Source organism: Anser cygnoides, chromosome Z (assembly GCF_040182565.1).
Source record: "Anser cygnoides isolate HZ-2024a breed goose chromosome Z, Taihu_goose_T2T_genome, whole genome shotgun sequence".
In the NCBI taxonomy this organism is placed as follows: Eukaryota; Metazoa; Chordata; class Aves; order Anseriformes; family Anatidae; genus Anser; species Anser cygnoides.
The window spans coordinates 62,506,258-62,533,055 of NC_089912.1; the positions used below are offsets into that span (position 1 = coordinate 62,506,258).

Here is a 26,798-nt window from a genome sequence, read left to right on the forward strand (position 1 = left end):
CCAGCCCCAGCCCCAGCCCGGGGGCCCCGTGGGCGGAGCCCCGGCGTTATCTGTGCACGGAGCCCGAGGGCTTCTGCAGCGAAAATCAGAGCGTTAAATGTCCGGCTTTCCTGGTTCTTCATCATATTCTGTCCCTGCGGTGTGCTGTGTAATGTATCAGCTGTAAAGAAACAGCACACAAGTCACATTCCGTGCCTCTTAATGCATGCATACATATATATATATTTAAGGGTTTTTATGTAGGCTCCTCCTTCCCAATTTGAAAAGGAAAGGGCTCCATTGTCGCACCTCACGGGTTGTTATTAAGACAGGGTTTAATTGCACGGTAGCTGCGAAGGGATGGACTTTTATCCCGACCTGCCCGAGCCCCACGTCATTTCTGCTTGCCCCCTGCAGGGAGCGGGGACATGGCGGTCAGAGCCTGTGGCTTGATCATCTACAGGAGGCTGCAGCCAGCGGCGTCCTCCAAGCCCGCTGACGGCATCGAATACCTCCTCCTGCAGACGTCTTACGGGACCCACCACTGGACGCCACCCAAAGGTGATGTTTGTTCCGATATCCCACGGCTGTGCCGCTCGCGTCAGGAGCAGGGGAGATTGCAGCCTGAGGTCTGCTGGGCGCTGCTGAGGTCAGCTCTGGGGGTGGTTATCAGCTGGCAGTAGCAGCTGATAGTGCCTTTTGGGCAGCTGGAAGGGGAGCTGTGTGGCAGAGCTGGTATCGGGTAGTACGCTGTCCCAGCCCCGGTACCGGGAGCAGCACAACGGGGATATTTCAGGTTCGTTGTAGATCTCCCTAAATGCTTTTTCTTATCCTCTGCGATTTCTTTCCGCTAATTTGTATTTCTGATTTTACAAAGTAGTGTTCTTAAAGCATAGCACATGAGCAGTTTGTAAACAGGAGTTTGTAAATTGGAAAAAAAAAAAAAAAAAGCTAGTAACAAAATCAGCTGTGCTCTCCTATCAATGGAAAGAACAGAACTTTCCAAACCTCTCCCTCCCTCCACTTCACCAAAAGCCTAGTGGAGAAGAGTTTGCAGCCTTTGGAAAGCAAAAAACCATGAGCTGGGACATGACTGTTGTGAGAGGAGAGATCCATGCGGAAAGGTTCACTGGAAACACAGTAATTCAGGACAAGCCAGCACAATAGCAAGTGAAATGACTCAGGTATGTGTCTCACACACTCAGATCATATCGTTGAAGGTTTTGTAGATCAGAAACCACAATCTGATGGCAGCCTTTACTAGTAGCTTGGTACAGATCTGAGGACAATAAATGGAGGTGCTATTACATTATATATTCTCTGCAATTTGAGTGGTCTTCAAAGGCAGCCCCAGGCTATGTGGTGCAATAATATAACTTGTATGCGGTGCAGACCTAGATTTAATGTGGGAGGAGCCAGAATGAGAACTTATAATCACCTCTCCAGGAGCACAGAGGAGGCAAGCCCACGCAGAGCTACAGCTATACTTTGATATTTTTAAAGTTCCCTCAGCACCTCCAGCCTTTATGGGATTAAACTGTATTGCTTGGGTCCCCCCTACACAAACTTCATCAGCCTGATCCCTGCTCCTAGAACTGTGACTGCGCAAGTCGAGTCTGATGGGCAGGGGATGCAGGGCTTGTTTACTGGTGCAAATGGCTTTGAGGAGCTGGAACGTGGTGCCAGTGGTCCTTTTTGTTCCTGGTGGGTAGAGTGTATTGCACAAAGTGGAAACTTACTGAGCTTAGACTCGAGGTTAGCAACAGTCAGTGGGGTGAGGTGATTGCCTCTCCCTGTGCCGGTAGGCAGGAGGTAGCATTTGTGTCCTGTGGGTTGAAACTGAACCCTGGTCTCCAGCTTTTTTGCTACCTCAGCTCATTGCATGTTTGGTAACTGGATCATGATTATCATAAAAGGAACTGGTTACTGGCTGTTGGTGGATGTTCTGTGGGCATTTACTGTGGATGCTATAAAAGGAATCCAGCTGTTCGAGGCCGGGTGGATTCTGTTGCTCAAAGTCCCAGCTTTGTATATGTACAAGATGAAAATAAGTTTATCCTCAAAAAGGAGATAGCTTGACTTGCAGTGCTGAGAAAATATTTCTACTTAAAGCCTCAGCGTATTTGATCTCAAATATCTAAGACATCAGATGCTGTTTTCTGCACAGTTTCTTTTTGAAATAGAAGTGTATTTTGCATTTGAGATGATGTCGCGTTGTAAGAGGGTGGTTAAGCTTCTGATACACAAAGAAGTGAGTGAGACCTGTGGGCAGAGCAACATGAGCTCCCCATGTATCCCACTTGGAGTACTAAAGGGTTACTTTGGGTACCTGGGACCTGAGAGAATACTCATTTCTGTGATGAAATTGTGGCTATTTGCAGACACCTAAGTAGAAAACAGAGCGACACCAGTGGCAAAATAAAGCTTAAACACCACTCCCCGCCCCTTTTTTTGAAGCCTCCCAACTCCTGTTAAGTAGCTTTTTTGAGATCTTGCTTGGCTTGTTCTATTTATGGTCTTGTCTGGATCTTTCATGAGAAAACCAAATCTGACATTTCTCAACAAAAGTACAAACAGCTGGGGAAATGTTATATTTATCCTTTGTTTGTAATGGCACCTCTCATTCTAAGCAACATGAAACAAACAGGGTGTCCGAGAAGACCAGCTGTCGACAGGGCTAGCGTTTAGGTGTGCTGTATATCAGGGGGGAATATGTGAGAGAAATTAAAAATACCCATAACTGCCGCATATCTCAGTGTAGGAGAAAATATTGGTGGTCTCTTTCACGTGATAACTGCATCCATATGATTCTGGGGTGGATCATAAGCATCTGATCTACCATTGTGGTGCAACCACCTTTTAACTGTGTGCTTGGAGAAGTTTTTTTTTAATCCCCTGTGTGATTCATTCTGCTTTTCCAGTTGAAGTGATTTCATGATTGACTTCGTGGTGGTTTAGGATGTGCTGGAACAAGCAGGAGTTGCAGGAAGCTACTTTGGTTCTGTTTGGCAACTTTCACAGTTTTGTTTTTTTTAATATAAAAATATGTTGAACTTTTTGTAGTGCTTAAAATCACAGAATGTTAGGGATTGTAAGGGACCTTGAAAGATCATCTAGTCCAATTCTCCTACCGGCTCAGGAACACCTAGATCACGTCACAGCGGAACGCGTCCAGGCAGGTTTTAAATGTCTCTAGAGAAGGAGACTTCACAGCCTCCCTGGGCAACCTGTTCCAGTGTTCTGTCACCTTCATAATATTGTCCTAAGCTGTGAATCAAGTGAGTGAAAGCTTTTTTTTTTCTTTTTTTGAAACCCATCTTTCAATTGGCATTTGTTGGTGTCTGGTCCCATTGTTTCTGTGCTGTTGGCATGAGTAAGAGTTTTGCAGAACCCAGCCTTAAGCTTCTCTGGGAGGGAAGGGTTGAGAGAGAGCAGACTCTTGCAGATCTGCAGTCCTCTCTCTTAGTGGCTAAAGGAAAAGTATTCCTAAGGTGCTCAGTCCTTAGCCTGAAGTGTGATCTAAAGTGGAGCATTACAGGTACAGAGTGCTTCAGAAGACAAGTGGAGGACTGGGAAGATTTCTCATGCTAACAGGCCACTGATAGTTTCAGAAAATGCAGTGTAAACAAGCATAAATGGCACAAAAGAGAAATCAAGAGAGGAATGTTTGACAAGCAATGTCTGTTCTCCATTTTCAGTTCTGTATCAGCTATGGTGTCCTCCCAATGTTTCCCAGTTGCCAACTGCATAAACAAAGTCTGAGTTTCCGTCTTGGAGACTTACATTTTCACATTCTTGACAGGCCACGTGGACCCAGGAGAGGATGACCTGCAGACAGCCTTCCGGGAAACGCAGGAGGAGGCAGGTCTTCAGGCCAGCCAGCTCACCCTTGTGGAGGGGTACAAGAAAGAACTGCACTATCCTGTCCGTGGCAAACCCAAGACCGTTGTTTACTGGCTGGCAGAGGTGAAGGATTGTAACACGGAAATCAAGCTCTCGGAGGAGCACCAAGCTTTCCGCTGGCTGAAGCTGGAAGATGCTTGCAAATTTGCTGAATATGAGGACATGCAAGCAACGCTGAAAGATGTGCATCGGTTTCTCTGCTCTAAGGAATAAATACTTTTGTGAAGGATAAGGGGGCTTTTTGAAGGACACGGCCTGATTTTAATTTTGGCTGCAGAAATAGAGATTTCCTTTTATAAATCTGTACAAACTCAGTAAAGATACTTGGAGCTTTGAAATAATTTGCACTTTTTTCTCCCCTAACGAATGGAAAAAAGCATGGTCTGACTGAACCAGGAGCCAGAGATGTCTGAATTGAAACCCAGAACTAACAAAGGCTTCTTGTGTTCCTGTCTTTTTCTTTTTTTATTTTTTCTTGAAGTGGTGAGCAGTCATGAATCTCATTGAAAATCAAACACTTGGTATTTCTTGACTTGCTGGTGCAGATCTATAGCGTTGTAAAAATGAGCATATGGAGATTTTTAATAACAAAATGTGTACTGCAGAAGTTGCACCTTGCATTTCAAATGGGGCAGCAGTAATTCTGTTCCCAAACTCCTCCACTGATATGCTGTGATTGCTTGTCAAATCATTTCAGGTCTTGTTTGTTTGTATCATGAATTTATGTACATCACTAATGCACTGTTATGAAAATAGTTGCCATCCAAGGAGTCTTAATAAACTGTTGACATACAATATTTAAATGGTAAATTTGAAGTTCTTTTTTTATCTCTTTCTTTGTGCTCCATAACAGACACCTTGGCCATACATTATTCAAGGGGTTGGGAGGGGGAGACCTATGGCTGCCTAATGCAGCTTTTTTTTTCCACAAAATATCTAAACTAACGTGCAACCTTGCATCTCTTTGACAGCATCGGTGTTTCTGGGGCTGCAGGCTGTGTCCACCTGTGGGCAGCAGTGTTATGTGCACTGCCAGTGCTGAGCTGTGAGTACCCACGTTGGATGACTACATGATGTGGTGGGACTGATTGCTGCATCTTCACCTGCGTCATCTTTCCTGTGAATCTCTTTTGTCATTGACACCAGTGGGAAGTGATGTTGTTAGCATGTTGTATACTCATGAATGAGCTGTTAGTAATGGTTCAGGATCTTCTGGGTGGTTTGGTACAGTAATACCAAAAACACATGATGACATTGTTAAATTTTAGGGTGAGGAGTTTTCTGAATCCCAGGGAACCATGGGAGGCTGCAACAGTGGTTGCTCAGTATCACGCACACACCTCCTTTCTCCGCGAGCATCATACCTAATGCTATTCTGTTTTCCCAAGCCATTTTGCTGGTGGCATCTAGTTGTTCAGCGATTCCTCTTATCACATCCCTTGTATAATTTATGAATCTCTGCTGATTATAATAAATATAATTAATCCAATCCACATTCTTACTGATTGTTACCCACCAGAACAGTGACTCAAACCCTTCAGCAATCTGATTCCTGGCTTTATGTTCATTGGGAACTCCTCTAGGCACCCCAGTAGAATCTATGTACACTCTATCATCGAATGATACTCCTAAGCTTCTTTTACTTCTTCTGGATACATGTGATGTTTCTTTTTCAAATGCTAGGGTGAAGGGTAGAGCTAATTGAACAAGTGCACAAGTGCCTCCCCAATTAGATGGTAGGGTGGACCGTAAGATCTTCCCTCCACAGTACCACCACAGATCTGCCCTGGGGATCTCAAGTCTTGAGCAGTTTCCCATCAAGTCCTTGGTAGCGTTCAAGGTCCTCGTGCACAAGGAAATTCTCCCAGATGCCGGGTAGCACTCACACCCTGCCGTGAGAGGCAAGCTGCATGGTTACCTATGACCAGGACCCTCCCCTGTTTCCCCATTGACCGGGTAATCCAGGTTCAAAACCTCTCCCATGCTTCACAGACAATGCATGGCCTTCAGTTGCCGGCCTGTTAATTTTCAAATTTCTTTTGACTTTTTTACTGCTTGGAGTGGTAATGTTTCTTCACTTGTCTGACTTGACTTGGCACCGTGATTTTCGCCTAATTGCTCTAAGGAGTCTGGTTATCTGCGTTCTACAAGGTGGCCTGCTAAGCTGTCTTATCACTGCAAGCATATTTCAATACCACACTCCTTACCCTTAAACAATGTAACTCTGTGCAAAAACAACATTTTTATTCCCACAGAGGCTAAAAACATGTTCCTTTTTCCCTATCCCTTGATGTAGCTCTAGCTGCCTAAGCACATGTAAATTACAAGGCAAATAAGTGTGTGAGGAACAGGGTTATACTTCCACTCTGCCTTTCTCCTTGCTGCAGGAGTGAAGAGATGATCAAGAGCATCACATCAGCCCTGGAGAAGACCTGCAATACCAGAGATGCAGCATAAGCGAGCTGAGAAATACAGGCTGCAGTTTAGTATTATGATATTCTCCAGGGATGCAGTGCTTGTGCTTTGGCACAGCGAATATTAATGTTAGCACCACTGTGGCAGTGTTGTCTTGCTTATCACTCTGTAATCTTCCTGTAGAGCGGTTTACAAAAGCCTCCTCAAAGTGCATTCTTTTATATATATTTATATATAAGATAAAAAAATCCAGTGCTACTCCACTTTACAGTAAGTTTTATTTTGATTATGAGCACTGTTTGAAAGCATTGCATTCAGGCGTTGGCAAAGAGCGAGCAGCACACAGGTTGTGCAATTGCTGTGAGTGTTTCTCAGCAAGTGGTTGGAAGCAGGGGGTGGGAGGTGTCTCCCACTATCACCTGGTCCATCCCCATCCCCAGAGGAGAATCAGCTATTTCAGTCTCTTTTCTGATGGAAATTTGGCTAATATGCTTTTCAAGACCTCTGACGATGAGGAGCTATACTTTCAGTTCCTCTGTCTGTACCTTGGAAAACTTGTTCTCTAGCATCTAATCGAAGTAAACAGGTGAGAATAACTAAAGGATAACCAGCAAAGGAGAGGGGTGGAAAATAGTTAAATGCTTGTGCTGTTTATATTTTGTTTATATTTTATGCAGTCATATTTTTTCATTATCGTGGGAGCTACCATTTAATCACTGCTATGTAAACAATTGTGTTACTGCCTTCGTGTTTATGGGAAAGATTTGCATATTTAGTATGAATTATAGAGAGTCGTTAACAAGTCATCTGTTCTGCACATTCAGCAGTAATGAATGTAAGCACTTGCTGCTCTGGAAAGCACAACACTAGCTGAACTCTGAGTAAGTATTTGCATTTTAATGGCACTGCTAAGCATGCAGTTCCCAAAGTGCATCAACATTTTGAAGGATAACAAGTGCTGTGTACAGTAAGGTAATGTGCTCCCTGGAGAAAATTACAAAGTTGGGTGTCTTAACTACAAAAAGGGAGGTAAAGGTAAGAGGAATGTAAATTGGTGAGGTACTGCGCACACATTTTGAGCAATTTGTGTACAGAGCATATTCCCACAAATTGTTTTGTGTAAAATGATGCTTACACATTTGGAAACCTGTCCCAAAGTTATACACAGAGTCTTTGGATTTGTTTTAAAGTGTAAGCACTAAAAAGTCAGAATGTATTTCTGAATGTCATTTATGTTTGCTGGTCACCGGTGAAGAAAGAGTTCTTCCTCTGCCCATGTCTGTTACTAAAGTATTTTCCCAAGGTGTGTCTGGGAAAACCCCTAGTAAATAATTATTGAATGATGTGCTTAGGGAAGACATTTATTTCCAACCCTGTGGGTTTATGCCCTGAACTAATAAGGTTTGTATTTTCTTTCTTGAGACCAGCTAAGTTCTTGGTCGTAATAATATCTTGTGGCAGTTAACTTTTTTTCCAGGCTGTGGTCTATGTTTAAAAAAAAAAAAAAAAAAAAGATTAAAAATATTGGAGATGTGAAATTTCCTGGAGAACTTGATTCTGCTGTAGAAGAAGTAAATAAAATCAAACTGTAAAGAAGTTCAAAGATGATGGAACCGGGCTTCTCTTACGGTGCCCAGTACCAGGAAATGAGACGCTGGAGCACAGGAGGTTCCCCCTTATCACCACCAGGAAGCACTGCTACACTGTGCAGGTGGCAGAGCACTGGCACAAGTGGCCCAGAGAGGCTGTGGGGTCTCCCTCCTTGGAGATCTTCAAATGCCACCTGGACTGGTCCTGGGCAACATGCTTGGGGTGTCTCTGCTAGAGCAGGGGGTTAGACCAGGCGGACCCAAAGGTCCTGCCCATCTCAGCCATTCTGAGTCTGTGAAGTTAAAGCTCCACTGAAATTGCATAATTTCATTTAGGTAAAGTGAAAAGTGTTGTTTGAATAAGAAAGAAGTTTCACTTGCACTGCCAAAATACACCGATGCAGCTTATACTTGTAATTTCCTGGTGTTAATATTTCTTTCTCAGATAATTCCTGATTTATAGCTGTGATTACGGCTTACAGCATCACATGATCCACAAGAAGGAAGGCATAAAGTCACGAATATTAGGAAGGTACTAGGACATTGCAAGTTTCTCTGAGAAAAGATCAGGATTGAGTGTGACAGGTCACAGATAATTATGCTCATAGAAGAAGTATAAAAGTTGAAAATAGTGCCTTCTTTCTATGAAAACAACAACAACAAAACCCACCACTATATATTACTGCTCTAGTTGGGGGCAGTATGTCTGTTCATTGTGGCTAGAGGAAATCAGACTGAAACTGATTTGAAATGGCTAGATAATATCCCCGCTGAGCACAACTGTTATCATTCTACATAAAGAAAGGGTGTGTTATAATAAGATTTAATAAATCTTAAACACATAAATATTTTAGGAAACACTCTCTCAGCAGGGCTCTTGCAGTGATACATAGAGGAATGATGGAGTGCAACTTTTTAATTTAGAAAAAATGACTAGCTGTTACTTAAGTGATAACTTAGTGGAGGGAATATTTTGGCAGATAATCTGGTGGAGCCTCTTTCATCTTCAAGTCCCAAAGGCAGTGCTTATTAGTGATGTTCACACATTGACAAAGTAACTGACAGCCTTCTGTGTCTGTTGGCAGCTAGCTTTAACTTAAACAGGGTGTAAAGATCACCAGGACTTGTGTTTTCTCCTTATACCTTGTCTCCAAGGATTTACTTTCTCATCTTCTCAGTAACTAGAAATTCAGGGCAATGGACAGCTGCAGCTGGCAAGATACTGGCTTTACTTTGCTAAACCTGGGCTTTGTTATCTGTTAAATCCATTCTGGAAAAGCTAAGCAGTGAGTGCCTACACAAAAAAAAAAAAAAAAAAACACAACAATCTGCTCTGCTTGCTTCAACCTTGTGCTGCGTAAGGTGATTGTTCTCGAGTGTCTAAAACAAAAGTAGAAAAAAAAATCACCACAAAACAACAGCGCTTACAACTCCCTACCAAAACGGTAAGGCCTGGGAGCAGGATCACTACGGAGGCACCCTTCTTCCAGGTGAGGAGGGTGGTGGGTGACAAGGGATCAAACAACAGCTCCATTGTTTTCGGAGCTAGTCCACTTGGTAATTGGCATTGTCAAAAAGTGGAGTGACCGTCCCGTCTTTCCACTCGATGAGGATCTCTCCGTGCCGCAAGGAAGGGGAGCGAGATGGTGGAAGGTATGGCTGGGGGCCTCTTCGTAAGGGAGATGGCTCCCGTAAGTCAGCTCTGCTGCTGCTGGCTGCAGGGTTCTTCAGAGCAGAGAGGATTTTCTTCTTCCTAGGAGAAGAGAGGGATAGCATGTGGTTGCACCTGCCTGTCACTTGGCTGCTTCTCCACATGAAATGGATCAGCACCCATCATGCCCAAATTCCCTGAATCTTCAGGGATCATGTCAGGTATGTAGGGAAGAAGGAGCCAACATTAGCAGCAGGATTTGTATGGAATAGTGAGTGGGAAGGAGAAACGGGATGGCACAGGGGAAAAATCATCAAGCGTGGCATCATGGGTGAGCACAGCCTTCTGCTCAAAGCCCAGTGCTTCAGGTGTGGGGCTGGGAAGGGTGCTGAGATCAGGAGTCCTGTTCTGAAACACCAAAGCAGGAGGTAACAGACTGAAAGAAACTTATTCTCACTTACTTGTTGTAATGCACATTGAGTGTCAATATTATTAATCCCAGTATGAATGCCAAGGGGCTGAGGACGAGCATGGCTGTCTTCCAGTTGGTGCCTGAGAGGATATAATAGAGAACAATCATACCATGCCTATCCCCATGCTTGTGCAATAGCCTCTGTTGCCACAAAACCAACAAACAAGAATATCTAATGCCCCTGCAGACTAGCAGATAATGAAAACTGTATTGTTTATTACATCCAGACCATACAACTGCTTCACACTGCACAGCATCCTTCTGTTGAAATTCACCAAGGAAAGGTTTTATTTATTGCTTGGAAGGTGACGACCATTCATGCTTTCCCACTGTGCAGCTCTCTGATAAGAAGGGCTGGGGGAAGGCACTCATGCTAACGAGTGTCTATATTTCTTGTGATGAACTGGGACAAAGTAGTTGCACGTTTTCACTCAATTTTGTACTCTAGGCCTTGGGGGATTTACTTTCAAGGGAGTTTTTCTGATGGATAATTTGGTGACCTTGTTCCCTACTAAGCATCCACAGTGGGATCCAGGGAAATGTAACTCTGCAACCGATGGGAAGGTCAAGGGCACTGACGAACCTCCATCCACCTGGTCTCTTCCTCCTCTGCCTGATCTCTGGACTTACCTGAAAGCCTGGCCCCAGCAGTTTTCCCTCGATTTCCATGGTGCTTTTTGGAGTGATTGTGGGACAAATCTGGGGGAAGAAGTGGAGAGATTTGAATTAGGGGAAGCTCTGGTTTCCTCCTGGGGCTGAATCATAACCCCTTGTATAGAGACAGAAGGGAAAAACGCTTGTTCCTCAGTTTTCCCCAGCCACAGTTTTTTTTTTTTTTTTTTTTTAACTCCTGACACATGTCATGGCTGTGCCATCAGGTTAAGGTTATGGCAATAACACTGAACTACTTGCCAAGGCAAACATCTCAACATACCATATGAGAGCAAAGCCTCAAACTACTCAGTAATATACATGGAGTAATCCCTAGATGCTGCCCACACTCCTGCTGTTCTCGTGTATGCATTCAGAAAAGAAATGTGCTCACCCTCGTTTGCTGGGAGGTATGCCTGGTTGGTCTTCACTGGAGACACTGTGCTGTTAAAGCTGTTAACCAGAAGTGGGTCAGTCAAGTCCACGGAAGATCCCTTGTCCATGGAATCAGTCTTTGATGAATCGATGGTTTTAGCTTGGAAGAAAATAAAGCAAAGGTGGGGGTGGGTATCATTTATTTTTGTACAGAAACATGAATACGCTCAGTGCACAGCAAGGGAAAGGAACCCAGCCCTGCCGTATTAGTCCTCAACCTGCAAGACAAATGGGATGCAGTGCAATAGCGATCATCTCCTTCAGTTCTCATGGATTTCAAAGAGTAAATGAATTTCTCAAGACTGAATTCAAAGCCAGAACAGAGTTTATTTTCTGGTGGGGAATAAGGTCATTAATCTAGAAAGCATGTATGCAACACCAGAAGTTAAAGGATGAGGTAAGAAGAAGCAAGCAGAACTATAGAGCATCATGGGTTTAACCAACACAACAGATGAAGAAATGGGATTAAGAGGGAGACAAGTGGTCTGTATCTCTTGCAAGTGAGTGAGGTAGGTATGATTTCAGCTATAAAATGTTGTTGATTGAGTGCTTGAGAAATCTAGATACCAAACAGTTATTTAGGCTGGCTGAGAAGGTCACAGCTGGCAGACCATCCTGTGTCTTCTGAGGAGGTTAGAGAGCCCTGCTTTGCTCTAGATATTGTTGTAGTGCAAATGAAGGGGGGGGGGGGGGGGGGAGAATACCTGTCTCAGGTGGGTTTGCACTGAAACTGCTATTTGCAGACAGTGCTGCTGCAATGCCCAAAGCTAGACTCTGAAGAACTGCAGAGGATCTGAACATGCAGAATAAGATCTGGCCAAGGCAGGCACCTCTATAAGGCAGCAAGCTGCCAGGGGCATTTGACTTGCTAGGCTTACTGCAGAAGTAGGGTGTGGGATAGCAACTAGTGCTAGAGGGGAGGTTGTGGGACATCTTATGGCAGCAGTAATCACCCCTCTTCTGCACTGATGCATGCAGCAAAGTGAAGAAAGACAGGTCTGCAGGGTTCCCCTCCTGCTTTTCCCAACCTCTTCCCTTCCCACAGCACGAGCATCCAGCCCTCGCCCCACCACACATGGGGCAGCAAAATGCAGCTCTGCCTGGTTCTGCTGGGGAGCCTCGAGCTGGCTTAGACCAGAATTGATGCCCTGGTTAGGACACAGCTTCTTTCTCTGAATGGAGGGTGAGCTCTACCTGCAAAAAATCTGGATGAAAAAGGGAGATTGTACGTGGGTGTAATATCCTGAGCAAATTACATGGCAAAGTAAAAGTTGTCTGTTGATGGTCAACTGAAATCGTGGATAAGAAAGGCCTAAATAAACACTTAGGACTTTGAAATTGTTATTGACTTGTCAGAGGTTCACTCTGGTAGACTCTGAACCGTGGGGTTGGTAGGAAAACTGTCAGTTTGCACAAGACAAGCTAACTGGCACAACCTGATTCAAAGCCTGCTCTATGTTTACCCTTGCAGCCTTATTTGGGGAGCCTGGATCCAAGGCAGCCATGGACTGCCAGGAACATTGCCTTGGGGAATGCAAATGCTCTTTTCACATGCCTTTTTCCCATATCTTAAATGTTCTACGCACTTCCTAGCCTATATTTAACTAGCCTATTATGGTATTTAATTTTTATTTGCTATATTTACCTTCATGCTAAACAAACATTAACGCTTGTGGCTACTGGTCTATGATAATTACATGTTAACCTACTAGTTGGCTAATTAAAAACCTCAGTAAAAAGGCCATTTTGTCTACATGACAGCCAAAAAGCTACTACAGCTCTTCCTATTTCCAATTAGATATAACCTCTCAGAGTCAGAAGTTTATACTCGTAATCCATTTGGTTATGCCTACCAAATTCAGCACATTTTTTCTTTACTCATTTCTGCAAAGCTGAAAATCTCACTTAGGCTGTCTAACCTTCGTACAAGAGAAATAATTTCCCTTGAGGAAGGTTGGGAACCTTGTCATCCACAGAGTGGACAAACACGGAAAATTCATTAAAAACACCATCTCTCTTCTGGTCCCTGCAGTGGAAGGAGGGAGGGTAGGACAGAAGGAGGAATTGAGTGTGATTTTTCAGGTCTCAGATCTGCACACCACTGCACTAGAGAAGACCTGAAAACATGTTCCTTTGCATAAGGGAGTAAACAAAATAGGAAATCTAACTGGATCGCAAATTATCTCTGGTCTGCAAAGGGGTTCACTGGCAATCTGACAAATGATGACAGTCCCACCTGGGTGCAATGACCATGTCTGATGTCTGCCAGCCTGGATCTTTACCTAAAACTAGGGCAAGACCAGTATTTCTGCCCTTTTTCTGTCTAGCCTAAGTAGAGGGTAGTGAACACTCAAGAAGGCAGAGATTAGACTCATTTTAGCAGAGGCCAAGGCCACAAAACTGATAAAAATGATATTTTCTAATGATATTTTGGTGTTATGTTTTGGGCTTTCTTAATGCAAAGGAAGGGCAGCATTTTAACTGCTTCCCACCATTTGCTGCATTCACTAGTCTCTTTCAGGTTACATGAGGCATCAGGAGCAAGGCTCACGTTTGAGGATCACGAGAACATGGTATGAAGGTTAGAGCTGTGGTTTCATTAGCAACAGGAGCACTGTCAGGGTCTGGCGGGAGACAACTGCAATGTGTTGCTGAGAAACCAAAGCAACAATTTCTCATTTCAAATACAGCAGCTCCTCAATAATTCATGCAAGTTTAAAAGAGGTTTTCAGCTGCCTCCAGTTTTCTTATTACTAAAAATGACATCCCCAAATACAAAGTACCAAAAGCCCTGTCAAAGCGTTAAACACTTGACTTTCATGGGACTTTGACTGCTGTTTTGGACCTGGGAGGCTCAAACAATTCAAGCTATTCTTAGCTCTGGGCACCAATTCAGGTGAACTTTCCAAAATACTTGACTTCTGGCTGTCATCAGAAATGCAGCTGAGGTTTACAGGCCTGATCCTGTAGGGTGTCGCATGCTTTCTGGAAAACGCTCAACAGCAACTACTGGAAAATGGTGGTGGAGTACAGCTGGGCCGACTGCGGGGCGTTTGGTACCTCTCCAGGTGGGGCTGACGTTACCATGAGTTAGAATGATGGATGCAAGCCTGGTGTTAGATGTCTTAGATGATGCCTAAGGTTAGCTGCTATCTGCTGCTAAATCTACCTCATCTTACTTTCGTATATCCACACCCGGGTGTCTACAGCTTCTCGCATTGCTTCGCCAGGCCTCAGAGCTGCCGTCTGGGCAGCAGCACAGATGGTTTCATCTGCTAAAGTCTTCCACCTGCTGAATTTGTCCTTCTCCCTCGAGACGAAGACCTTGTGGCCTCCTTCCTTGGTGCTGAGGTGGAAGCCCAAGCTTTGCAGAGTCAAGTGCCCCTTCTTGCTGCAGGCCCAGGCCTGGTGTTCCCAGTTCCCGCAGGGCTCCAGCGTGGCCAGGGCGTGCTCCCGCGCCCTGTGGGCCGACAAGCACTGCTTCGTTTGGAGGCTGGTGATGGTCCTGGTGGCAGGGTCCCAGCTCCACTGCTGCTGCAGGGAGCGTGGCTTGCAGTCGGTCAGGCCGATGCCATCGGTCTTGTGGTGGGAGACGTGGATGCACTTTTCCAGCCGGGTGTTCCTTATGAGGAAGCCTTGTCCCTCTGCTACTGTGGTACAATCAGAGCATGGTTTAGTATGGTACATCTCCAAGGCAAACACATCTCCTGAGCATCAGACATTAACAATGTCCTGGAGAAGGGAGATGTAACCCACCGGTCCTTTCCCAGAGGGGCTTGACTAGATAAACCATCCCACCAGCCTCCTAATTCCCCAGAATGACATTTCTTTTAAATTCAGAGTGTACAAGTAGCAGGGAGCAATACTAGAGGGAAACAAGAATGATAAGACAATGTAGTTAATTCCCATATAAATAATGGGGGGAAACTCACTGTCCTTGGGAAACTAGTTTTATGAGATATCTTCTATATACATTTAATTCAATATTTCGACTGGTTATAGCTTCAGATAGTTACCCTTCTTTCCCTCCTTCCAAAATAAATGAATGTGGGTTTTTTTTTTGTTTGTTTGTTTCTATCTGATTCAAATTTTTCTTATGAAAAAAAAGCAATTGAAACCCCCGAAACCCCCAAATGCTGTTCATCTGAGGCCATTTAGGCCATATCGGGCTACTGTTTCCATTAAGTGGTTTCTTGTGATATTACCGCAACATTGGGATAAAACCATACCCCATCAGAAGTCTGGAAGTACGTGGCTGAAACAACTCACAAAAGTATTGAAGTAAACTTGGATTTAGCACACCTGACACTGGTCTGTGCTCCCCGGACACCAATTTATTCTTTTTAAAGATCCCTTTGTGAGAGACATTGCAGCCATCCCAAAACAGACGTGCAATTTGAAGCAGTTTCAGTAGTTGCTTCTTGCTTTTAATAGCAACACGTCGCAACATCTCTGATGATTTGAGATGGATATCATCCTGTTAACTGGACAATCACATCCATTTTCAGCACAAAATCAACTGGTGTGGCCTGTGAACATCCTGAGCAAAATGTTAAATGCAAAACCATATGTCACTGACACAGATGTACCTCCCTCCCGTTGTGTATTTTATGCCTATATTTTTTGCAGGTAGAGGGATAGAAAAAAATGTTTCAGCTTTTTACATGTTCTGAGAGATATTTTAGTTTAACTGCAGTTAACAAATGGTAACATTCAGCTCCTGCAGTGACATTTTTTCATCTTTTCCCCAGGAATCACAGTTTTAAAAACCCCATCAGCATTTAATATTGAGTATAAAGAGGAGACTGATAAACAATATCAGATGAGAACAATGAGGTTTATCTAAACATCTATTTCTGCAGAATTTCCCCTCACAAAGCAAGGAACAATACTTTGCTCTGGCAGCATGTATTTTGCTCGCTACTTGAAAAATGTAATGACAGTGTAAACAGGAGCCAATACACAATAACAAGCGTAGGAACAATAGCTTAAAAGAGCTCCTGTGTTTTCTTTCAGGAAATTCTAGGGGTCTGCTAGATTAATAGCGCTGCTGGGTTGCTAAATCAGAAAAAGCCTTTGGCTTTCTGGTCAGGTTCAAATGCACAGGGAGAGGCAACCAGAAATCATGGTACAGCTCCTGCACCTGCTCCAAGAAGAGGATGGATGTGTCCATGCTGGCATATTGTGCTTCACAGACCTGTGATAGCCACTGATCCAGGAAATTCCTGCCAAATTCATGTGCCTAAATGGAAATGAAATTTTTGGGAGGTCAGTGAGTAGCTCAGGAGTTCAGTCCTCTTTACCCCACTTCACGGCCGCCCTCCTTCTTACATTTATATCGGTTATTGGCCTGCTGGCACCACCAAGGTCCTATTTCGCATACTTGAAAGTGTCTGTTAGTAGTTTTTTATGCTCTCTCTAGGTTGCCCTTCTAAGTCTTTTTCTCATGTGTTTTAGTTCAGGTTTTATTACTAAACGTGCTGGCATGGGTGTAATTTATTTTCTTTTCCTTGCTTGGTAATGGCAGTCCATTTGAAACTTTCATTTTTTTAATTTTAATTTTGAATAGCATTACTCTTTAACCTATCCAACAGATTTGTGTTTTGTTCTATGTCTGCAGTCGCTGGTAGTGTATGTTCCCTCTGAAAGGATCACCACGCTACCAGCACATTACCAGCGATCACTTCATACCCCCTCGTTCTCTACCAGTGTCTTTCCCTTTCTACCTGCTTGCTTTGTCTTATGCAGGTCTCAGTTTTCAGAGACTCACCCCACTGAAAATCCAGAGCAGTCTGTCTGCCAGGGAAATACATGTGAGCTAGGGAATTTCAGCACTGCAACCCATGTGCTTTCCTTTAAGATTTGTATAGCTCCCCAGTAGCATATGATACCAAGTTATTAATAGATTTCTATCTTCACACTGTATCTCATGTCCAAAAGTATAATCACCACTATATAGCTCAGGAGCAGAGGTCTAGCTAAACTCTGCTTGGTTTAGCAAAGCTGGCACCACAATCCTTCCAGAGAAGTATTCAGAAGAAAGATTCAGAGAAGGTTCAGAAACCTTGGTCCAAGCAACTTCCCTACAGATGGTGTTGCTTCTCGTGACATTGATCGCTGTAAAGCTGGCTATCAACAGCAGGATTTTCCCTATTATCCTGTTGGACTTGATGATCTTGAAGGTCTTTCCCAACTTAAATGATTCTGTGATTCTATGATTCATGTGATCCCTGCAAAGATGCGAGCCTGTGTCCATTGTATGGGTTCACCATCCACTACCTGTACCTTATTGCTTTCCTGAGGTTGACACATTGCTAGCTAAGTGAGTCACTCATAGTTAGACAGAGGTAACAGGCAGACCCTTGTGCCTGCCCCACAGGCCATAAGCAGTATAGCCACAAAGAAGGCAGAAGCTTTTCCACCCTGGGATACACATCAGGCACTGAGACTCCCTGGTCAGGAAGCAAAATGACTTTTTTTTTTTTTTTTTTTTTCCCAACACTGCCAAGTCCCAGAAGACCTGCAAATAAGGCCATCAGCTCTAACATTTTGGAAATGTTAACCTGGAGCAAGCAGAGCATGGCATTCAGCTTACACCCTGGGGATGTGAGCTCAGTGTCTCTGGAAAATGCCAGCCTTACTCGTGGAGCTGGAATAGATGCATGCTTTGAGCTGCTCATGCTTGAACATTTTGGCCTCCTTGTATTTTTAGGAACAAAATAAACAATTTCTAGCAAAGGCACTTGAAGCCAACTTGTTTGTCCTATGATACTGTCACTCTGTCTGGTCGCAAGAAAGAAAAAAAAAGCAAATACAGTCCCCTGCCTCTCTGTGGCATGACCACCCTTGGGACATGCTGTTCCATGTAGGACTAGTAGCAAAACCCATGCAATGTTCCCATCCTAATTAAGGTAATGCCACCAGGAGAACCTTAGTTAGCAGTAGCCCCAGTCTGGCTGGAAAAACGTCTGTTCTTTCTAAGCAGTGCCTGCAGTGGCTTGATCAAAGCCATTTTTCACACAATTTGGGGCTGGGTGGCTCACTTTAAAGGCTCTGCAGAGGCAAGGGGTAAGTCGGAGCTGAGCAAGCACAAGTTCCCAAAACACTCCGGGTGACTGGGGAACATCAGCATTAGCTTTGGCCTCTTCTGCCCTCCCCAGTCTTGTTCCTAACTCTTACAGAATGCTTCAATTAGCTTGATTTCTCCTGCCAAGTGGCTGTTTTCAGTAGAGAGGAAGTGACTACTGAGTCACACTCAGGAATTCACCTCCTCCTGCCTTTACCTGTCCTGGAAGGCAGGCGTCCACCTGGGGCAACCACAGCATCTCCTGTACAGCCTGCTTCACGGGGATCTCCCACGGCATCAGGTGGGATAAGGGTTTGGAAGACCCCCATCCTCTCAAGTAGCCCAGCCAGCAGTTTTGGTCTCTGTCCTTGTTCTAAGCACATCTGTGAGGGCTCCTGCTCCTATCAGAAATGGTCCCAGCCCAAAAGAAGAAAAAAATAACCAGAGGATGCAGGGAAAGAGATCTTTAGCTGCTCAGACATCGTGGTGGTGGGGACAACACCACTCCCTGTCCCAGTATCAGGGGTACCTGACCCTCTTCCTCCAGACAAGCACAGCATCTGACCTCGCCACTCTCCTGCCCTCGTTGCTGGCACCTGTACCAGTGCCCGATGCTGGTATTGCAGAGCTACCACCCTTTTCTATCCAGACCCCTGATCCCTTATCAGGATTCAAATTCAGGACTAAATGTAAAAAGGGGCTTTCCTACTGACTCCTTGTAGCACATCTGCAAGACCAGGCGGTCTAAAAAGATGTTGAATGAAGGCAGAAGGGACTTAAACGTGACTAACCACAGCAGCAGGCGCAATTTGCTGCGATGGCCTGAGGTTGTCATATCCCACCACGAGCAAAACCACAGCCCAGTGTCTCTTCTGAACAGGAATCTGTTTCTGTGCTGTGCTGGGCACCGGTAGGTTATTTCCATCTGCTGCAGAGGGCCTGGGCTTGATAGAAATGAGAAGGTGCAGTAGCAGAAGGAGGGAAGCTCCAATGAAGGCAGGAGGGTCCCCTGCAGATGGAGCTCAGTGCAAGGCATTGCCCTGTGAGATCACTCACAGGAACATCATATTTAATTTAACTCAAATAAGCAGCTTGAGGTGCGGCAATTTATGGGCAAACATAAATTAGTGAGCATAAGACTTGAATGCAAGCCAGCAATAGCTCCTTCTTATGAAAAGATCTCCCTCCACACAAGGGAGCGAGTCCCAGCAACACAGGAGACCATGCCAGGGTCATGGGATGAGGAAATTACGAACACTTGCTGTCATAAGAGTGATGTGATGACCCAGATGCATTTGGTCAAAGGCAGGAAGCCCAGATGCACACAGGGAAGTGCTGAGACTGGCACTGTTTCTTTAGTGTTTGTGGAGAAGCCAGATCAGGACTGTAAAGAGCTTGCTGTGATAGTGAGAAAGTGGACACATAGCAAACATTAATTCCTCCCCAGCAGTTTACACACCAAATTAGATCCTTCCTCAAAGCCAGAACAGGATTTTGCTAAGGCTCTCTCCTAAAGTATGAAACATGGTTTCATTTACACCCCAGTGACAATGACGTGAGCTTCGCCGAGGGAGTGAAGGCAGCTATAATCCTGCCATGGGCCCAGTTCCAGCCTCGTACCACCCTTGCAGCAAAGTAGGGTCCATAACCCACTGTAGAGACAGATGTGAGGAAGGAGGAAAAGTGGCCATCCCATGAATTCAAGGCATACTTTTTCTAGAAATGCCTCCTTTTTTTGCGGTCATGTTAGGGTGTAGAAAAGACTTGAATTACTGGCCGAAATCTGACGGTTGTTCAAATCATTATAGCTCCACAGAAAGCCTGCGTGTTTATGCAGGTGAAGGCCCAGCCCACAGCAGTCAGCAAGGCATGGACTAAGAACTCAACCCAAGAGGATGTTGGGAGGCTAGTAATGATTTTACAGCACGGCTCTTCTCATAACTGCCTGTGGGAACTTCCTAAAACTGGAGTGTAAAAAAAGGTCTGAACAGACTGTTTGCCAAAAAAATAGGGCAGGGCCAGGTGTTCCCGAAGGAAGGGTTGTTTTGTTTTTAAAGTATTTTGGCTGAGAAAAAATTATCCCATCAGCTATAGCTGAGATTTGGGCCCCCAGCAAACAAACAAACTGCAATGTGGTAAAGAGGTGAAAGCAACAGAGCTTCCTGTCTCTTTTTGTATGACAGTTTGAAAATCCACCTAGCTGATTTTCCAGTTACTTTCTGGATTCATCCTCCACTCCATGGCTTCCACTAACAAAAGGCAAATCAAGACTGTTGCTCTCGAGGGGTCTCTTAGAAACATGCAGATGTCAGGATGTTTCAGGGTGTAGGTTTCTCCTCTAGCGCCGCAGATCAATACATCCTTCATTACTTATTTTAGTAGCAGGGGTCTTCAATTTCCACATAGGATTAAGATGTTGCTCATGTTGCCCAACTGCCAAGCCAGGTCGTTGATTTGTGGAGCTGTGATTAGATCATCATTTGCACTGATTTAATTTTTACTATTGCTTTTCCCCCATGATCCCTCACGTTTACCCTAGGGTGACAACTCCAAAGTTTTGAGAACTTTTGTCCTTTGAATAATAGGACATTCCTTGGTGGAAATTAACATCTGGGGAAGTTTTGGAAATCTTTGTCATTATTTAAAATCACCTTTTTGTAAGATGGATAACAGGCAGACCTGGAGCTGGGTGAGCAGCTACCTGGCAACTCCAGGTTTATGGCGCACTATTTCCATCACTTCAGACAACAGATCAGCTCTCATCGAGCCATGTCATTTTTATAGAAAAGTCAACAAACTCTGCAGGTAATGCCAGTAATTAGCTGGTGAATGGCTTGTCAGTGCAAGCACCTGAGAGCAAATATTTCTTGGTCTGCACTCAGACTACTTTCCAGTAAAATGGTAATCCAATACTATTTTCCAGCTGTAGCTTCTGGCAACCACATTGGCCTGTGTTTTTTTTTTTTAATTATTATTATTTATTTTATTTTATTTTATTTGTTCTTTTTTATTTTTTTTCCCAATCACTGCTGTTTTTCTCTTAGGAAAATCTCACTTTTGGTTGGCCAACAAGGCTTCAGAGCTCTCCCTATTGATACAAGGGCTACTTTTGACCACGTATCTCAGCATAGTCTTCAAAGAGAGCAGAGCATTCATAGGAAAAAAATGAAAGTTTTAGCACGGAAAAACCCATGGATAAGTGATGGGAAGCAGAGGAGGTCAGTGAGGCTGCCATGAAACTGATGCATGTGGGGAAAACCAGTCCCTGAGGGGGATATGGCAGAGATCTGCACAATCCAGAGAGGTCTGGAGAGGACAGCAGGGGGCTGACTGGTCAGGGACTGGTCCCAGATGGGACGGGGTGCCAGGGGAAGGCTCACAGCGTGCAGGAGGAGGTGGCTCTGCATGCAGCAGCCATCCATCCTTGCCACCATGCAGGCAGAGGGAAGAGATCTGGTAGCCAATGAATATAATTAAACGCACCATGGTCAGGAAATCCCCCAAGAAAATATTTGGAGGCTGGAAAAATATACGAATTAGGAGAAGTTCCAGATACATTTGGTCTTTTTGCCTCTTCCACGTACATGGCTTAGGGTTGCTGCAGGGGAGCAGAGTGCGAGGGGTCAGGGAGCAGCCAGCATCGCTTGTAGCCAGGAGGAGAGCAGCCCCCCAGGGATAATGCATGAGAATTGAGAGGTCTTCTTCTGTGTGGCCATTGCATTCAGCCTCCTTGGAGTGTTATTTCATCCATCAGTGTTAAATGTGGCATTATTTCAGCAGTTTCTGTCTGCCTGTAAGCGCACGGACTCTGCTTGTGCCCGAGGCTTGGTTCCCACAGCACATCGTACCGTGCTGGGGCAGCATAAGGCTTCAACGCTTCAGCTCCCCCCCACTACTTGCAGGGAGTTTCTGAAGTAACCAATCTCAGAAACAGCTTGGGCAATTCCAGGATTTCCATTTTCCAGCAGGAAAATAAACCAACCCTCTGACGTCTGTCAAGGGCAAGCACCTCTGTCCTGCCCACTGCCTTAAGACTGCAGCCCCAGGCAGGATGGAATGGGGAGAGGCTGCAGGAGGAGATCGGCCCCACAAACAAAGAACGTTTGCTCTCTGCTCTGCAAGTGTCTGGGAATTGCCAGACACTGCTGAGATGAACTCCTTTCTTGCAGAACACCTGTGGCTTTATTAGCAGTCTAGCGGAAATGCAGCAGCTGATTGTGTGATTGCATCAAATGCATTTCACTGGAAAGGAGGTTTGCTGGGAAACATCCTGCGACCCTCCTTAATTTACCAATAAAACATAGCCGTGGGGCTCCTGTTGTGTGACAACAGTACAGCACTACCATCTTCTAACACTGGGCAAGATCATTTTTAGAGCAAAGAGAAAAAGAAAGACCCCTAAGGCTGTACTGCTGCCCCGACAGCGCACCAGCTCCTAACCCGATCCACTGTAACTTCTAGAAGATGCACGTACATCCTCACTCCTCACTAGCACAACGAAATTCACGCACTCAGTCTGGGACTGTGAGAGAGATTGAATTCAGTGGATTTACTTTAGCTGGTAAGATTTACGGTTCGAAAAAACAGTTGCCAGTCTGAGGTTTGTCTTTAGGGAATGAACATCCCAGCTGCGCAGTCAAAATTGTTGTTGTCCCCTGGTAGAGACAGCCTGAAAATCTCTGAGCACATAACCTGCGAAACTGCAGGTCTGTTGTCCTTGCAGCTTCAGGGACTGAATGAGCCCTGAAGCACTTCAGGGATTTGTTTCGGTGAGTCCCTTCCGATAACCTGCATCCTCAGGCAGAAGAGCAAAATAAAAGGGGAATTATTTATTATCTCAGGGGCTCTGCAGCCCACTGCCTGTGATGGGGTGGGAGAGATAGCGGGGCTATTCCTGGGGATCACAGCTCTGGATCTGCAAGATGCTGCCTGCCAGGATTTCTGCTTTCCTCCTTCACCCATGCACATCAAACACCAGGCTGCCTGGCTTCCAAATCCTCCTGCGCCCTGCAGGATGCAGGATTCAAGCGATCTTGGCCAAAGATGACCCACTATGATGCCGAGTACCTCAGGCTCCCCAGCACGTCCTGCTCCCCCCTAACCACCATGGGAACAGGACCAGCACCGTGGGGTCCTGTCTCCCTTCCCACCGCACTCTACTGATGCTGGGGCAGTGAACACAGCACCCAGGGGTAGCTCGGTGTCACCTCTGCTCCCAAACAGGTTAATTCACCCTCTCTTCTTTGCATTTTGTCTGACCTGCTTTTAAAATCGGCCAGGATGATGCCACAGCGTCCGTGGACAAGCTGTCCCAGTGCCTGGCCAGCCTGTCTCCTGGGCACCTGTGTTTAATCCTATTTTAAATTCTGCCTGAAATGCACCCGCAAAGCACTTGTTTTACAGCCGGTGGGTTCACAGCTTTGCAGCCAAAGCAACATTTCAGCAGAAAACCGGGTTAAAATCTGGAAGGCAGCTCGCTTTCCTCTTTCTGGCTACCCCGAAGGAGGAGAAACTTACCCTCAAGCCAAGGCAGGAGGCAAATGCAACTCAGACTCAGCCTGAAAAGCTCCATTGTGTCCCAGCTCAGGGAGGGAAGGAGCCTCCAGAGCCTTCTCTGTCATTCAAAGCAGAAAAACCTGCCAGGAAGCAAAAACTCCTCTTTTGTCCTAGCGCTGGAGACTTGGCAACGGGCTTATCAGCAAAGGATCGGTGTGCAGACGCAGCCCCCTTGGAGGTTATCCCTTAGGAGTTGTCCCGCGGTGAGCTGGGCTGGCGGGGATGCTGGACCAGCGCGCTCACAGCCTCTGACCTCGGCTCCTCGGCGCTCCCCGGCAATGAGCACCGCATGCTAAGGAGGCTGGCGGGCTGCCTCGGCGGGGCTGGGACTGGGGGAGGATGCAGGGCTTGCCCGGCGAGGAAAGGCAAAGTTCGGAGGGGCGTGGGATGCATCTGCCCAAACCCTGTGCTGGGGCAGCGGCTGTCACTGGGTCGTCGTCCCTTTAGGGATAAGTTTTTGTACGGAGCAGTACGGGCTCTGCACAGCGCTGAAACCCCACATTCCTCCCCACGGGGCAGCAGTGAAGGCTGTCGGGTGAAAGAGCAGCAGGGGAGGCCTAAGAAATAATTTTGCTCTCACTCAGCCACATCCTCGCTACGTTTGCCTGTCCCACCTGCCTGCTGAGATCTTTCCCAGCTGGATCCATCATTAACCCCAGAGGTGCCTCTCGCATCAAAACACATAAAAATGATGGCTTCACGTTTCTTTTAGGGGTCCAGCCCAGGATGGCACCGGCATCAAACCTCCCAGCTCTGCCATGAGACCAGGAGTCACTTGGAGAGCTGCTCCTGCCTGGCCGTGGCGCTGCACTCAAGGAAGGCGCTGCAGAAATGGGATTACTGGATTTTCCCATGACAACGTGCCAAGTTGCACTAAATACCAGAGATTTTTATTTTTAAAAAGCACATATGTTAAACTCTCATCCACATTACTGCTTTGCTTCTGGGGTTGAAAATGTGAACGCTCTCCGCTGCGTTTGCTGAACGTGTCTCTCCTGCAGGAGGAGCAGATGGAAGATTCCCTTCCTGGGGATGGCAGTACACTCCAGGCAGATGGAGAGCATTACATCAAATGTCCTGGAGGAGAGGCTGCTCCCTCTTCTACCACAAATCATGTTACCACTCCTTCCCCTGGAACAGGTACTTCACCTGTTTTTCTCCTCCTGGCTCATCAGTCTATTTTACACAGGGAAACTGAGGCACAGAGTGGCTGCGGTCTGCCCAAAGCCAGGAAGTCTGTCTCTGAGCTCCTGAATCCCGAATTTCTCCCAACCCACTGGATCACTGTTGCTTTCTAACACCCAGAAAGCCCTTCCTGATCCATGCCAGGAAGGAGTCCTTCTTCTGCCATGCATGGAGCTTTAATGTAGTTGGGACCATGCTGGGGCAGTCCCCAGATCTGAATCCAGTGAGGACTCAGAATGTCTGTAGAGTGAAAAATAGGATGCACGTGTCCCACCTCTTTTCCTGCCATTTTCAGCTGGATTCCCAGTCCGAGTGTGTTCAGCTTTGCAGTGCCTCAGCTAGCCCCTGCGAACTTCACAAATCATAGAATCACAGAGTCACCTAGGTTGGAAAAGACCTTCAAGATCACCAAGTCCAACCATCAGCCTGATCTACCGAGTCCCATCACTAAACCACGTCCCTTAGTGCCACGTCTACACGGCTCCTAAACACCTCCAGGGATGAGGACTCCTGCACCTCCCTTCGTGTCCCCCCAGGAAAGCAGCTGAGTTCACTTTTGTTTGTCTAGCACTGGATTGAGGAGAGCCTAACCCAGAAACCCATGGCATTTGTGAGCTCTGCAGAAAGTGGCCAGTCTAAATGCACGCATGCCAGCACAGACCAAAACGAGCCAGCTTAACATCAGCCACTGAGATCTTCTGGGTCTCAGGAAAGCGGATCACTCTTCTCGCTGTTGAACAAACTCACGTGGAGAACAGCATCATTCTGCTCCAGTGCGTTTTAAAAGCCCGCCTCCTTTCACAAAACCCAGACACCACTTTGGCCTTATTTGTTATACATGCAGGAAAGCATATAAGATCACACTGTTGCTCCTGAGCCTGTTCTTCCACGGTGCACTGGACGGCTGATGGCATGGCTTTGCCTCTTGCATAGAGATGCCTCTCCCAGTCATTTTCACAGCTTTTCTTAGGCTGCCCTAAGAGGGAGCAAGTGAATTTCCAGCTGTGGTCTCTCCCACATGGAGCAGGATAGTCCTAAAATTGCTAGCTCCTAGTCACATAATTTAAATGTCCTGTTAGTCTTTGCTGACCTGTGTCTCCTGGAACAGCCTTGTTCTTGGCTCCATCACCAGTTTGTTGGGTGCTTTGCATTTTCCTCTTCATTTTGCAGCTCTCGTTTGAGTTAATCAGGGTGAAGTGATAAGCACGTCTGTCTGGGTGCCTGGTTCAAAGTGCTTGTGAAAAATCAACTTCAGCCCTGCTGGGAAATTTCTAAAAATCTCAGGAAAGTCTCTTGTGAGTGGCCAGGCTGAGTTCTGATGGTCCTCACAGCCCTGGTGGTGGAAAGCCCTGCTCAGACCCAGGTCCCTCCCTGGTTCATTCCTTCACCCAGCACCATCCCAGAGGTTGTTCAGAGCAGCCTGATATGACAGCACCTCTTTATCCGCACCCCCTTTTTTTTTTCCTCTATTTACAGAGCTCTTGGCTCATTTCCCACCTCCTTGGGCACCTTCGGAGATCCCCAGAGTCCCAGACAAGCCCTGGGGGATGAGCAGCGGTGCGGGGACCGCTCACCCCGCAGCCCCGGGGCCAGCCTGGTGGAGCTGCTCCCTGCAGCATCGCCGGCCTCCAGCCCGGGCTGTCTCGGCAGATGGAGCTGCTTCCCAAGGATGCAGCCGGACGCCGTGCTCAGACCCTGCCTCGGCTGATACAAGCAGCTCGGAGCAGTGCGTGGTCCTTGTGTGAGGGCTGGGATGGGGAAGGAGCTGTTTTTTGCATTTTCTTTTCTTCCAGATGGAGAAGGAGGAGGTTTTTTTTTTGTGTGTGTGTGTAAATAAGCGGGACTTTCCACTTCAGCTAGGACTGAAGGCCTGTGCAGTAAACGCTGCTTCGTTCC

At 46.0% G+C, this 26,798-nt stretch overlaps 2 protein-coding genes across 4 annotated transcripts; one reads left to right on the top strand and one right to left on the bottom strand.

Moving 5' to 3' along the window:
* Window positions 1-129: 129 nt before the first annotated feature.
* Window positions 130-4,679, top strand: NUDT2 (nudix hydrolase 2). 2 transcript variants are annotated; one of them, XM_048048535.2, is made up of 3 exons: window positions 130-148; window positions 397-540; window positions 3,782-4,679. In XM_048048535.2, the coding sequence occupies exons 2-3, from the start codon at window positions 408-410 to the stop codon at window positions 4,093-4,095; spliced, it is 447 nt and encodes a 148-aa protein (XP_047904492.1). In that variant the 5' UTR covers window positions 130-148; window positions 397-407; the 3' UTR covers window positions 4,096-4,679. The 2 variants fall into 2 exon arrangements, with proteins under 2 accessions (XP_047904492.1, XP_066844994.1); XM_066988893.1 differs by lacking the exon at window positions 130-148 and adding an exon at window positions 163-181.
* A 2,494-nt stretch (window positions 4,680-7,173) lies between these two features.
* LOC106045192 (uncharacterized) lies at window positions 7,174-24,207 on the bottom strand. 2 transcript variants are annotated; one of them, XM_013195575.3, is made up of 6 exons: window positions 23,679-24,207; window positions 14,275-14,742; window positions 11,055-11,195; window positions 10,640-10,708; window positions 9,999-10,089; window positions 7,174-9,639 (listed from the first exon to the last, which is right to left on the bottom strand). In XM_013195575.3, exons 1-6 carry the CDS (start codon window positions 23,731-23,733, stop codon window positions 9,432-9,434), a joined length of 1,032 nt encoding a protein of 343 aa, XP_013051029.3. In that variant the 5' UTR covers window positions 23,734-24,207; the 3' UTR covers window positions 7,174-9,431. The 2 variants fall into 2 exon arrangements, with proteins under 2 accessions (XP_013051029.3, XP_013051028.3); XM_013195574.3 differs by having other exon boundaries at window positions 14,275-14,745; window positions 23,679-24,200.
* Between the last annotated feature and the right edge of the window lie 2,591 nt (window positions 24,208-26,798).